The 15,257-nt window shown below is 49.1% G+C and overlaps 1 protein-coding gene across 4 annotated transcripts in view; it reads left to right on the top strand.

The window, feature by feature from the left end:
- The first annotated feature begins 1,667 nt into the window (after positions 1 to 1,667).
- LOC140429552 (Golgi membrane protein 1-like) overlaps positions 1,668 to 15,257 on the top strand; it is a 77,925-nt gene continuing 64,335 nt past the window's right edge. For 2 of the 4 annotated variants that reach the window (XM_072516709.1, XM_072516707.1), the window contains exon 1: positions 1,669 to 2,280. In XM_072516709.1, coding sequence (XP_072372810.1) covers positions 1,954 to 2,280 — 327 coding nt within the window. In that variant the 5' untranslated portion in view covers positions 1,669 to 1,953. Of the gene's footprint in view, positions 2,281 to 15,257 lie in introns of all 4 variants that reach the window. The other 2 variants (XM_072516708.1, XM_072516705.1) reach the window with 2 other exon arrangements.

Raw genomic sequence — 15,257 nt, 5'->3', positions numbered from 1 at the left:
AATTGGTTGAATGCAGAATTTAAAAGCAAAACTAACAAACTATTAAAACTTTGTCATGAGAAGAATAATGAGATTTGCGAACTTCAAGGCAAAATGGAGGAAATTAAGAAGAAGATGGATGGCATGGAGTGTTGCAGTTCAAAAGCTGTTCATGTCAATAAGACTTATTGTTGGATAGTGATCAGTTGAGCAAAAAACTGATCCAAGTAATATTACTGATGTATCAAAGTCAGTAATGGACAACAACCAAAGCACGTATAAAATCGGAACATGTGTATCGTCAACCAGAAATGTTGACATTGCAAAGTGATCTTCCTGAGGCAATAACCAGATACACTGGCTGCGATTCAACCACCGCATTGTGCCTAGTGCCAATCCAGATGGGCTGGGTAAATAGCAGGAAAGGCCAAAATCGAGGTTCACATCAGGCACAACCATTTTGTGATTCACCCAACCCCGCACACAATGGTGAGTTCTGGAGTATGCCCATAAATGGCAGGAATATCATTAACCCTGATTTGCATTCATATCAATCTCATTAAGGCGATTGAAGTTGAAAGCAGTGGCATCCAGGGAATTACCTGACTTACAGCGGGAAGTCACATGGACAACGTTTAGTCCTCCTTTTCAAAATAGGGTAGCTGGCGCTATTGAGGGCGAGTGTCCCTTTCCATTTTCTGGCAGGCAGCTGAAGGGCTGGGTGGTTGGAATTGGTCAGGGGGCTGAGGTTCTAATTCGGGAGTTACCCTGGGCCAAGGGGTGAGGGGCTTTACATCTTTGAGGCCTTCAAAACCATCTTTAAATATTTTAGAGACCCATAACAGGGGCAAACTCAGCTGCAGCCTGTATGTCCTACCAGACTCTCCCAGGACAGAGCCCTGCTGCAACTTCTATACTGAAATTTAGTTTTAACCCCTTTGACTGTGAGCAGCCTCCAGCTTCACAGCCGAAGGCTATTTCAAATGAGGAATTAACCTACTGGATAAAAGCAAATTACTGCAGATGCTGGAATCTGAAACAAAAGAGAAAATGCTGGAAAATCTCAGCAAGTCTGGCAGCATCTGTAGGGAGAGAAAAGAGCTACTGTTTTGAGTCCGATGACTCTTTGTCAAAGCTAACAGACAGAGAAAGTGGGAAATATTTATACTGTGGAGTGAGAATGAAAGATGAGTCATAGCCACAGGAACCCGGGTGTTAATGGCCACAGGAATCAAGGGGAAAGAGTGCAAATGGCAGTCCCCAGAGAGGACAAAACATGTGAAAGGTCAAACAGCAGGGAAACTAACATCAGAGGATGAATTAGCCTTGTTAGTTGTGGTAGCACTTCACACTCCTCAGCTCTCAAGTGTCTCCTCGAGGGCACACATGCCAAGTCTCAGAGGATCACTAGTGCATTGCATGTACAGCAGCCTTTGATACCTGAAAAGTGTGTCTGAACTCAAGGAGCATCGACACTAGAGAGGCAGCTGCCAACAACCAAACATTTAAGAGCAAGGCTTCAGCACTGTGGATCTTCTTGCAAGGAATGGGGATGTGGATGAGCGGAGGGCAGATGGGCAAGGTCTCCCACGGGGAGGAGGGGAAATTAAGGGAGGGGGGGGGGGGTGAGGAGGAGGAGGGGAGACATTGACAAGTCCAATGGACTATCGGGCGAGTGACGGTGGTGGGTGTGGCCGTGAGCTGGCAGGTGCGCGGGTCGTGTCCGGGTTTAGTTCCATATTCGGTGGCAGTTCTGGTCGGAAGGGTTTGTTTGTTCGTCTGTATTTGAACACCGCGAACATCCTGACATGAACGGGTTCTGACCAGTTTGTTGTGCCGGCCGCTGGTTGACCTTCATCAAGTACCTTTTGACTGGGTGGATTATTTTAGGGGACTCTGCGCTTGAGCCGAACAGTGGCCGGAGTGCTTGAATCGTCTCTCCCTTACCGGCCGTTGCTACCAGAGGCCGGCCTGATGTTGGGCCTGGGGAGCGGGCGGCGCGGCGCGCGCTCTCCGCCGCTGTTCTTTCTGGTGCTGGCGCTGGGCGCGTTCTTGGCCTTTTTCGCACTGAGTTACTGGATATCGAGCTCGCGCAGCGCTGAGCTGCAGACGCGAGTCGCCGGGCTGGACGCCAAGGTCCGGCGCGCGGCCGCCGACTTCAGCGCGGCCGAACTGCAGAAACACCAACTGCAACTGCAGCTACAGAGCCAACTCGAGAGTCATCGGGATGAAGTGGGTCAACTCGGACGGCGGCATCATCAACAGCTAGAGTCTGAGGCCAGGATTTGCAATGAAGAGAAGGTAATTTACACACTTGTGGGGGGGGGGGGGGGGGGGGGGTGGGGGGGGGGGGGGGGGTGGGGGAAATGGAGTTTTAGTACATGAATGCCAAAAAGCGAACACAACGTATGCCTTATCCTGGAATACGAATGAGGAAATTATGGTCAGTTGTACAAAACTTTGATTAAATCTCTTCAGGAGTTCTGGATGTGGGTTTGGACGCCGTAACTGGCTTGTCTTGACTCATGTTTTGATGGTTCCAGGGTGATCTAATTAGGCTCCTCGTTATCACCCCCTACTCTCCTTCAGCCCCCACAGATCTCTCTGGATGTGAAGAAGACATGAGGGATATTCTTTGATCATTCTAACTTTACTTGTTGTGATTTTCATTTTGGGGAAGAGTCTAGCTGGGCAGGCAGACCCGTGCCTTGGCGTGGGTCATCACCTGAGGAAGGAGCAGCGCTCCGAAAGCTAGTGACATCGAAACAAACCTGTTGGACTTTAACCTGGTGTTGTAAGACTCGTACTGTGCTCATTCCTGTGGTGAGAGAATATGAGTTTTGTAACATGCCTAATGCCACCAACTTTGGCACTCCTGATGGGTAAAGCACCATAAGACCTTATCCTGAAGGTCTTTTGCGTCTTCCCAGTAAGCTCACATCGCCAAGCGCTGTGCCAATTTGCTCTGTGGAACCAACAAAATATAGTTCCTATAATTGTTTCAGTGCAGAAAGATGCCACTGGACTCATCATGTCAGCAATAGGTCTCTGAATGAGCAATCTACTTAGTGCCATTCTCCTACCTACGCAGACACTGGGAGAACGTGCAGACTCCGCACATACAGTGACTCAGGCCGGGAATCGAACCTGGGACCCTGGAGCTGTGAAGCATCTGTGCTAACCACTATGCTACCGTGCTGCCCTAATCTGGAGGAAAATATGGGTGATCTGATTAGTAAATTTGCAGATGACACGAAGATTGGCAGAGTTGCTGATAGTGCCGAGGATTGGCAGAGGATACAACAGGACATAGATAGATTAGAGACTTGGACACACAAATGGCAGATGGAGTATATTATTCCAGACAAATGTGAGGTGATGCATTTTGGAGGATCAAATCAAGCTATGAATTGTACTGTAAATGGCAAAACCCTTTGGAACATTAACATACAGAGGGACATGGGCGTGATTTGGAGAGAATGCAAAGAAGGTTCACCAAGATGTTGTTGCCTGGTCTCAAGGGTGTTGGCTATGAGGAGAGGTTGAATAAACCAGGATTGTTTTCACTGGAAAGCCAGAGGCTGAAGGGTGACCTGATAGAGGTCTACAAAATCATGAGGTATAGACGAGGTGGATAGGCAAGAGGCTTTTTCCGAGGGTGGAAGTGGCAAGGGGACACAGGTTCAAGGTGAGAGGGGGAAAGTTTAAGGGAGATGTGTGGGGTCAGTTTTTCACAATTGTGGTGGAAGCAGGCACATTAGCAACATTTAAGAGGCATCTGGATGGATAGATGAATAGGGAAGAAATAGAGGGATACGGACTGAGTAAGGGCAGAAGTTTTTTTTTTTAGTTAGGGCATCATGATCGCCACAGGCTTGGAGAGTCAAAGGGCCTGTTCCTGTGCTGTACTTTTCTTTGTTTTCTTTGTTCAGTACCTCCTTCCTGTAATGCTCCACATTCTTTTCAGATAAGTCTTTTTTGAATGTTTCGATTGGATCTGTAGCCACTGTATTCCAGACCGTAACCACTTGCTGCATAAAATTTTTTTTCTCATTGATTTTGCTAGTTGCCCTCTTAGTCTCAATCCTTTCAAGAGTGGGCATGGTTACTCTTTATCTACTCTGTTCAGATCCCTCACAATTTTGAATACCCCTAATCAATCTCCACTGAGCCATCTTTTCTCTAAGGAAAACAGCTCTAACTTCACAATTTAAGTTCCTCATCCCTGGAACCATTCTCGTGAATATTTTCTGCATTCTCCCCTCCAATGCCATCACATCCTTCCTGAATTAGGCCACCCAGAATTGGACGCACCACTTCAGCTAAGGCCAAACTAGTGTCCTGTGCAAATTCACATAATCCCCTTGCTCCCCTCTTGATAAAGCCCAGGATACTGTATGCTTCTGTATGCTACTGCATGCACTCTCAACCTGTCCTGCCACCTTCCATGACTGATGCACATATACACTTAGGTTCCTCTAGCCCTGCACCCCTTTAGAATTGTACTGTTTTATTTTCTCTTCTGCAATGTGGATAGTGCAAGTGTAGTAAAGGGTTAACATCAGACACTGTGTAAATTAAACACGAGATGGCGTTACTTGTATATAAGGTAGCATCTCTAGGAATTCTGGAAGAACATGACGAGAAGCTGATGAGAGCAGAGTGAGGATTTCATTGTAGAGATATAGCACAAGGTCAAGTCATAGTGCAGCTTAATAGTTAGATAGAATATTGATTACTGTACTACAGATTCAGTATTATTAGTTTAGTATCTGTTACTCAGTAAAGTGTGCGAACCTAATCAAGTTTAGTAGTGTAAAATAAATTTGTTTTGATTCAAACGTCTTATTTTTATATTCTTTTGTCAACACTACATATCTGGCTATCTTGGAGGAAAAGGCAAGGAATATAACATCATCTACCAAAATGAATCATTTCACATTTCTCCGCATTGAACTTCACCTTCCACCTGTCTGCCTATTCCACCAACTTATCCATATCATTTTGAAGTACTACCTACATTATCCTCCTCACAGATTACAATGCATCCAAGTTTTGTATCATCTGCAAATTTTGAAATTGTGTCTTGTACATCAAGATCTAGGTTATAAATATGTAATAGGAAAAGGAAAACATTGATACATGGGGAACTCCACCTCAAACCTTCCTTCAGCGTGAAAAACATCCATTGAACCACTGTTCTCTGTTTCCTTTCACTCAAACAATCCTAGCCATGTTTCTACTATCCTTTTTATTCCCTGAGCTAGAGCTTTGTTCATAAGTCTGTTGTGCGGCTCGGTATCAAATGCCTCTTAGAAGTCCATGTACACCATGTCAGTGGCATTACCCTGTTACCTCTTCCAAAATCTCCAGCAAGTTAGTGAAACATGATTTTCCCTGAAGAAATCCATGCTGGGGTTCCTTAATAAATCTGCAGTTGTCCACGTGACTATTAATTTTATCCAAAATCATTGTTTCAGAAGTTTCCAATCCACTGAAGTTAAACTGACTGGCCCATAGTTGCTGGGTTTATCTTTGCACCCTATTTTGAACAAATGAGTAATCAAAATTCTACAGTCCTCTGGCACAATCCTGAATTTAAGGAAGACTGGAAAATTACAGCAGCACCGTTGGAATTTCCACGTTCCCTTCCCTCCGTATCCTTGGATGCATCTCATACAGTCCTGATGCCTTATCAACATTAAAACAACCTATCCAATAGGGACTGAGGAAATAGGAGCAGGAGAAAGCCATTGGTCCCTTGAGCCTGCTCTGCCATTCAGCTAGATTATGGCCGATCTTCTATCTTGCCATTTTCCTATACTAATCCCATAACCTTTAATATCAAGAAATCTTATCAATCTCCTTCTTGAACATACTCAGTGACTGAGCCTCCACTGCCTTCTGGGGTAGAGAATACCAAGATTCGCTACCCTCTGAGTGAAGAAATCCTTATCGGTTCTAAACCCTTCTCATGTCTGAATTACCTTCTCCCCCTTTCATCAGCCTAGACAGCATCTTTCTTGGTAAAGACAGATGCAAAGTATTAATTTAATACTTCAGTTATGCCCTTTGCCTCTGCATAAATCCCCTTTTTGATCCCTAATTGGCCCTACTTCTTTTACCACACTTTTACTGTTTATAAGCCCACAGAACACTTTGGGATTCCATTTTATGTTACTGCTTGACTCTTTTCAAACTCCTTCTTTGCTGCTTTTATTTGCTTTTTCATCCCACTCCCCTTTGAATCTTCTAAATTCAGCCTGGTTCTCAATTGTATTTTCTACCTGACATCTGTCATAAGCAAGCTTTTTCTTTTTCATCTTAATTTCTATCTCTTTTGCATTGAGGGAGCTTTGGATTTGTTTGTTCTACCTTTTCCTTTCGAGGGACTGTACCTCAACTGTCCAAACTATCACTTCCTTAAAGGCAGCTTATTGTTCGGCTCCCATTTTTCCTGTCAACCGTTGCCAATTTATTCGAAAAAGGAATCAGGAATAGCCTATGATCACAATTGACATATATAGTCCACCCGCCCCCCCCCCCTAATATTCAATGCCATCCAATCCCAGAAAGAGTACCGTGAATGACACCCATGAATTGTAGACGCCCCCCCCCAGACTCCTCCCCTCCACTTCCTCTTGTAAACTCCTCCCCCAACCTTGGTTCCTTCCCCCAACTTTTCACCCCGGCTTGACTCACCATAACCTGTTCTACCAAGCTCCGATGCCCCCCCCCCCCCCCCCCCCCCCAACTCACTCCCGTTCACTGGCCGGCTTAAACCGGCCAGCGTGGAGGCCCCCGCCCGGGTCTCCTTCCCCCTTGCCCGGTCCCAGGAAAACCAAGAAATCCCCTTTAGCACACAACCCTAACATACACACCCAAGCCCCAAAGAACCATCATTGCAAATGAAAGTCCTAACTCTTATCTTGTCCAAATATACAGCGTCGACTCATTTAGAATACAGCAACACGCAGTGAAAAAAATAAAGTTACATGAGGCTACATCGTACACGACCTGCCCTCAGTCCCATTTCTCAATTCTGCCACAGCCCTTCTGCCTTCGCAAACTGCTCCACCGCTTCCGCCGTCCCAAAATAAAAATCCCTGGATTTGTAGGTCACCCTCAACTTAGCTAGATATACTATGCCGCACTGCACCTTGCTGATGTATGGTGCCTTCTTCACCTGGCTGAAGGCAGCCCGCCTCCTCGCCAGCTCCACCGTCAAGTCCTGGTATATGCGTATACCAGCTCCAGCCGACTGCACCACCCGCTTCTGCTTTGTCCAGCATCGGACCTTCTGCTTTGTCCAGCACAGGACCTTCAACTTAAGTCTTATGATAGAATGATCATTGTTCCTTAAATTTTCTCCTTTTCACACTTTGCATCACTAGCTGAGCATGGTATGTTGACTTGATGTACTGGAGGTGTCAGAGTGCAAGTTTGTTTGGGCATTCTACTATGTGCTTGCTGCTTTCTGAAGGAAATTTGAAGGTGTAGCTATGTACCCCAGAGTGTGCTCCTTGCAGCAGTCTTTCTGACTATATGGTATTTCACTTTTTAAAAAACTTGCCGCACACCTCCCTAACCAATAGAAATTAGAGTTTGCTGACACATTTGCTGCCAGATACCTTCTTTATTTGGAAAATATGCGCCTCAAAGTCGATGAACAGCTTCCATCTCCGGGCGAATCCATCAACCGACCCTCTTAAGACGAATTTGATTTTCTCCAACCTTGGGAACTCTGCCAGGTCGGTCACCCACACCCCCTGTTTCGGTGGCCCTGAATCCCTCCACTCCATCAAAATCTGTCTCCGGGCTGCCGGGTAGGTAAAGGCCAAAACATCGGCTTCGCTCGCCCAATGGACTCCCGGATCTTACAACATATCAAATATTGCCACTTCTGGACTCGGGATCACCTTCACCCTCAGCATCTCCGACATTAAGTCCGCAAATCCCTGTCAGAACCCCTTCAGTTTCGGACATGCCCAAAACATGTGAAAGTGGTTTGCGGGCCTCCCCGCGCACCACACACACACCTGTCCTCTACCCCATCGAAGAACATGCTAATCCTAGCCACTGTCATATGCACCCTATGAACTATCTTAAACTGGATAAGGCTGAGTCCCGTGAACGACAAAGATGCATTCGTCCGGTGGCGGCCATGGTGTAACTGGTCGCACATGGGAGCTCCTGCTTGAAGGCATAGAAAGAGTTCTTTTTACCCCAAATTCGGTGCAACTTCGACAGAAAGGTGTAGTTGAAGGTTGGAGGCGTAGTTGGTTACTAAACCCTGCAGAAGAAGGTGAAAGACCTAGCCAAGGAGTTGGAAGGGACCTGTGGCGCAGCAGCTAGTGGAAGGATGGCGGAGAGGAAAGCCCCAGATGGTGCAGTTGATGGCTTTCATCAAGGATATGTTCTGCGAGCCGAGGAAGGAGATGCAGGAGGATCGCTCAAAGGCCATCGAAGGGGCTGTGGCACCCCTGAAGGGCTCAATGGATAGCGTGGTGAGGCACAGGCATTGCAGATCCGAGAGATTGAGAGGGTGATGTCGGATCACGGCGATCTGGTGTTGGCATTAGAAGCGGAGGTGAGGCTCTTAGTCCTTTGCAAGACACTGAGAGCAAAGGTGGAGGAGCTGGAAAACAGGAAGACAAGGCAGAATCTGCGAATAGTGGACCTGCCTGAAGGAGTGGAAGGTGTGAGTGCCACGGGATATGTGTTGAGGATGCTGGCGGGACTGGTGGCTGAGGCCCCTGAAGTGGACAGAGCGCACTGGTCTCCAAGAAGCCTAGAGCAGGGCAGCCACCGTGGGCAGTGATTGTGAGATTCTATAGGTTCGCGGAGAAAGAGAAGATTTTGCGGTGGGCCAGGGAGAAACGCAACCGTGAATGGGAGTGGAACAAGGCCCGAATATATCAGGACGTTGGAGGCGAGTTAGTGCAACGTTCAGCAAGGCCAAGGCACTGCTATATTGGTGGCAGATCCGGTTTGGGGTGCTCTCCTCGGCAAAATTATGGGTCACGTATGAAGGCCGTAAATATTACTTTGAGACCCCAGAAGCGGACAAGGACTTCATCATGGGACATAAACTGGGGGAGAACTGAATTAAACAATTCTGGGAGACTGAAGTGCTGGCACTTTGAAATGATTGGAATGAAGGTAGAGTGGGTAGGGAGTGAGGTGCTTCTTTTCCTCCGATCTGGAGTTTTTTTTTCTTGTTTATTTTTTGTTGGGTTGACAAAATGTAGCGGGGTGAAAGGTTTATGGGGGGGTGGCGGTCCCTACCCCCATCCGTCCTGTTGCCTGGGGCTGTGTGTGTTTTAACTCTGGTTTGTTTGCTCTTGGGGGAGGTGACCTGGAGTTCAAGATAAGTCTTTGTTTGGGTGGGGGAGGGTAAGGTCAGCAGGGAGCCTTCTTTGCTGAGTGGGGGAGGTCAGTGAGAGGAGCCTTTTGGCAGGGGCTGCCACGCTAGCAAGTAATACTGGTGAACGGAAGTGAGGTGGTGGAGAAGGCCGAGACAGGTGGTTGTGGGGGCGGGGGACATCATTATCACATTTAGTAATCTTCTAACATTTGCCGACAGTTGCCTCCCCTTTACAAACCCTGTCTGATCGTCCCCTATCACCCCTGGTACACAGTCCTCAATTCGCAATGCTAGAATCTTTGCCAGCAGCTTTGCCCCGCATTTCGTAGCGATATCTACACTGCTCTGGATCCTTATCCTTCTTTAGTATGAGGGATATGGATGTCTGCAATAATATAGGAATGTAGGGGGGAGCTCCCCCTTTTCCCTCGCCTCATTATATGCCCTCACCAGCAGGGGCCCCAGATGCCCTCCAAACTTCTTATAAAATTCGACAGGAAACCCATTCGGTCCCTGGGCTGGGGGCTCTGATTCGTAAAGCCTCCTGTAAAACTCCTCGAATACCCCATTCACCCCAACCGGGTCCAGTACTACTCTTCCCCTCCCATCTTCACCCTTCTGATCTCTCTCTTTTTTTTAATAAATATTTTATTGAAAATTTTTGGTCAACCAACACAGTACATTGTGCATCCTTTACACAATATTATAACAACACAAATAACAATGACCTATTTTATAAACAAAAAATGAATAAATAATAAATAACAAAAATGAAAACTAACCCTAATTGGCAACTGCCTTATCACAAGTAACACTCTCCAAAAATATAATTTAACAGTCCAATATATAATTATCTGTCGCAACGACCGATACATATTATACAGTATATATTAACAACCCTGAGAGTCCTTCTGGTTCCCCCCCCCCCCCCCCGCCCCGATCCTGGGCTGCTGCTGCTGCCTTCTTTTTTCCATTCCATCTATCTTTCTGCGAGGTATTCGACGAACGGTTGCCACCGCCTGGTGAACCCTTGAGCCGACCCCCTTAGAACGAACTTAATCCGCTCTAGCTTTATAAACCCTGCCATGTCATTTATCCAGGTCTCCACCCCCGGGGGCTTGGCTTCTTTCCACATTAACAATATCCTGCGCCGGGCTACTAGGGACGCAAAGGCCAAAACATCGGCCTCTCTCGCCTCCTGCACTCCCGGCTCTTGTGCAACCCCAAATGTAGCCAACCCCCAGCTTGGTTCGACCCGGACCCCCACTACTTTTGAAAGCACCTTTGTCACCCCCACCCAAAACCCCTGTAGTGCCGGGCATGACCAAAACATATGGGTATGATTCGCTGGGCTTCTCGAGCACCTCGCACACCTATCCTCCACCCCAAAAAATTTACTGAGCCGTGCTCCAGTCATATGTGCCCTGTGTAATACCTTAAACTGAATCAGGCTTAGCCTGGCACACGAGGACGACGAGTTTACCCTGCTTAGGGCATCTGCCCACAGCCCCTCCTCGATCTCCTCCCCCAGCTCTTCTTCCCATTTCCCTTTTAGTTCATCTACCATAGTCTCCCCTTCGTCCCTCATTTCCCAATATATATCTGACACCTTACCATCCCCCACCCATGTCTTTGAGATCACTCTGTCCTGCACCTCTTGTGTCGGGAGCTGCGGGAATTCCCTCACCTGTTGCCTCGCAAAAGCCCTCAGTTGCATATACCTGAATGCATTCCCTTGGGGCAACCCATATTTCTCGGTCAGCGCTCCCAGACTCGCGAACTTCCCATCCACAAACAGATCTTTCAGTTGCGTTATTCCTGCTCTTTGCCACATTCCATATCCCCCATCCATTACCCCCGGGGCAAACCTATGGTTGTTTCTTATCGGGGACCCCCCCAGGGCTCCAGTCTGTCCCCTATGCCGTCTCCACTGTCCCCAAATCTTCAGTGTAGCCACCACCACCGGGCTTGTGGTGTAGTTCCTCGGTGAGAACGGCAATGGGGCTGTCACCATAGCCTGTAGGCTAGTCCCCCTACAGGACGCCCTCTCAAATCTCTTCCACGCCGCTCCCTCCTCCTCTCCCATCCACTTACTCACCATTGAAATATTAGCGGCCCAATAATACTCACTTAGGCTCGGTAGTGCCAGCCCCCCCCCCCCCCCCCCCCCCCCCCCCCCCCATCCCTGCTACGCTGTAAGAATCCCTTCCTCACTCTCGGGGTCTTCCCGGCCCACACAAAACCCATGATGCTCTTTTCAATCCTTTTTAAAAAAGCCTTCGTGATCACCACCGGGAGGCACTGAAACACAAAGAGGAATCTCGGGAGGACCACCATCTTAACCGCCTGCACCCTCCCTGCCATTGACAGGGATACCATATCCCATCTCTTAAAATCCTCCTCCATTTGTTCCACCAACCGCGTTAAATTTAACCTATGCAATGTGCCCCAATTCTTGGCTATCTGGATCCCCAGGTAACGAAAGTCCCCTGTTACCTTCCTCAACGGTAGGTCCTCTATTTCTCTACTCTGCTCCCCTGGATGCACCACAAACAACTCACTTTTCCCCATGTTCAATTTATACCCTGATAAATCCCCAAACTCCCCAAGTATCCGCATTATTTCTGGCATCCCCTCCGCCGGGTCTGCCACGTATAGTAGCAAATCGTCCGCATACAAAGATACCCGGTGTTCTTCTCCTCCTCTAAGTACTCCCCTCCACTTCTTGGAACCCCTCAACGCTATCGCCAGGGGCTCAATCGCCAGTGCAAACAATAATGGGGACAGAGGGCATCCCTGCCTTGTCCCTCCTATGGAGCCGAAAATATGCAGATCCCCGTCCATTCGTGACCACGCTCGCCATCGGGGCCCTATACAACAGCTGCACCCATCTAACATACCCCTCTCCAAAACCAAATCTCCTCAACACCTCCCACAAATAATCCCACTCCACTCTATCAAATGCTTTCTCGGCATCCATCGCCACTACTATCTCCGTTTCCCCCTCTGGTGGGGCCATCATCATTACCCCTAACAGCCTCCGTATATTCGTGTTCAGCTGTCTCCCCTTCACAAACCCAGTTTGGTCATCGTGGACCACCCCCGGGACACATTCCTCTATTCTCACTGCCATTACCTTGGCCAGGATCTTGGCATCTACATTTAGGAGGGAAATAGGTCTATAGGACCCGCATTGTAGCAGGTCCTTTTCCTTCTTTAAGAGAAGCGATATCGTTGCTTCAGACATAGTCGGGGGCAGTTGTCCCCTTTCCTTTGCCTCATTAAAGGTCCTCGTCAATACCGGGGCGAGCAAGTCCACATATATTCTATAGAATTCGACTGGGAATCCATCCGGTCCCGGGGCCTTTCCCGCCTGCATGCTCCTAATTCCTTTCACCACTTCTTCTACCTCGATCTGTGCTCCCAGTCCCACCCTTTCCTGCTCTTCCACCTTGGGAAATTCCAGCCGATCCAAGAAGCCCATCATTCTCTCCCTCCCATCCGGGGGTTGAGCTTCATATAATTTTTTATAAAATGTCTTGAACACTCCATTCACTCTCTCCGCTCCTCGCTCCATCTCTCCTTCCTCATCCCTCACTCCCCCTATTTCCCTCGCTGCTCCCCTTTTCCTCAATTGGTGTGCCAGCAACCTGCTCGCCTTCTCCCCATATTCGTACTGTACACCCTGTGCCTTCCTCCATTGTGCCTCTGCAGTGCCCGTAGTCAGCAAGTCAAATTCTACATGTAGCCTTTGCCTTTCCCTGTACAGTCCCTCCTCCGGTGCTTCCGCATATTGTCTGTCCACCCTCAAAAGTTCTTGCAGCAACCTCTCCCGTTCCTTACTCTCCTGCTTCCCTTTATGTGCCCTTATTGATATCAGCTCCCCTCTAACCACCGCCTTCAGCGCCTCCCAGACCACTCCCACCTGGACCTCCCCATTATCATTGAGTTCCAAGCACTTTTCAATGCACCCCCTCACCCTTAAACACCCCCCCTCATCTGCTATTAGTCCCATGTCCATTCTCCAGGGTGGGCGCCCTCCTGTTTCCTCCCCTATCTCCAAGTCCACCCAGTGTGGAGCGTGATCCAAAATGGCTATAGCCGTATACTCCGTTCCCCTCACCTTCGGGATCAACGCCCTTCCCAGCACAAAAAAGTCTATTCGCGAGTAGACTTTATGGACATAGAAGAAAAACGAGAACTCCTTACTCCTAGGTCTGCTAAATCTCCACGGGTCTACACCTCCCATCTGCTCCATAAAATCTTTAAGTACCTTGGCTGCTGCCGGCCTCCTTCCAGTCCTGGACTTCGACCTATCCAGCCCTGGTTCCAACACCGTATTAAAATCTCCCCCCATTATCAGCTTTCCCATCTCTAGGTCCGGAATGCGTCCTAGCATCCGCCTCATAAAATTGGCATCATCCCAGTTCGGGGCATATACGTTTACCAAAACCACCGTCTCCCCCTATAGTTTGCCACTCACCATCACGTATCTGCCCCCGTTATCCGCCACTATAGTCTTTGCCTCGAACATTACCCGCTTCCCCACTAATATAGCCACCCCCCTGTTTTTCGCATCTAGCCCCGAATGGAACACCTGCCCCAGCCATCCTTTGCGTAGCCTAACCTGGTCTATCAGTTTCAGGTGCGTTTCCTGTAACATAACCACATCTGCCTTAAGTTTCTTAAGGTGTGCGAGTACCCGTGCCCTCTTTATCGGCCCGTTCAGCCCTCTCACGTTCCACGTGATCAGCCGGGTTGGGGGGCTTCCTACCCCCCCCCCCCCCCCCCCCCCCCCTGTCGATTAGCCATCACCTTTTTCCAGCTCCTCACCCGGTTCCCACGCAGCTGTATCTCCCCCAGGCGGTCCCCCCCCCGCCCATCCACTCCCATACCAGCTCCCCCCTCCCCAGCAGCAGCAACCCAGTAATTCTACCCCCCCCCCCCCCCGCTAGATCTCCCGCTAGCGTAATTACTCCCCCCATGTTGCTCCCAGAAGTCAGCAAACTCTGGCCGACCTCGGGTTCCCCCCCGTGACCTCGGCTCCCCCCCCGTGACCTCGGCTCGCACCGTGCGACGCCCCCTCCTTCCTGCTTCTCTATTCCCGCCATGATTATCATAGCGCGGGTACCAAGCCCGCGCTTCTCCCTTGGCCCCGCCCCCAATGGCCAACGCCCCATCTCCTCCACCTCCCCTCCTCCCCCCATCACCACCTGTGGAAGAGAGAGAAGTTACCATATCGCAGGATTAGTACATAAAACTCCTCTTTCACCCCTTTTTAACCCCCCTCTTTGCCCCCCACATTCGCCCCACCACTTTGTTCAAACGTTCTTTTTAATAACCCGCTCATTCCAGTTTTTCTTCCACAATAAAAGTCTACGCTTCATCCGCCGTCTCAAAGTAGTGGTGCCTCCCTCGATATGTGACCCACAGTCTTGCCGGTTGCAGCATTCCAAATTTTATCTTCTTTTTATGAAGCACCGCCTTGGCCCGATTAAAGCTCGCCCTCCTTCTCGCCACCTCCGCACTCCAGTCTTGATAAACGCGGATCACCGCGTTCTCCCATTTACTGCTCCGAGTTTTCTTCGCCCATCTAAGGACCATTTCTCTATCCTTAAAACGGAGGAATCTCACCACTATGGCTCTGGGAATTTCTCCTGCTCTCGGCCCTCGCGCCATCACTCGGTATGCTCCCTCCACCTCCAACGGACCCGCCGGGGCCTCCGCTCCCATTAACGAGTGCAGCATCGTGCTCACGTATGCCCCGATGTCCGCTCCCTCCACACCTTCAGGAAGACCAAGAATCCTCGGGTTGTTCCTCCTTGCGTTGTTCTCCAGTGCCTCCAACCTTTCCACCCATCGTTTCTGATGTCCCTCATGCGTCTCCGTCTTCACCACCAGGCCCTGTATG

The sequence above is a fragment of the Scyliorhinus torazame genome, chromosome 9 (assembly GCF_047496885.1).
Source record: "Scyliorhinus torazame isolate Kashiwa2021f chromosome 9, sScyTor2.1, whole genome shotgun sequence".
Lineage (NCBI taxonomy): Eukaryota > Metazoa > Chordata > Chondrichthyes > Carcharhiniformes > Scyliorhinidae > Scyliorhinus > Scyliorhinus torazame.
The sequence above is the reverse complement of the archived record's forward strand: the minus strand, read 5'-3'. Positions and strand labels throughout refer to the sequence as shown.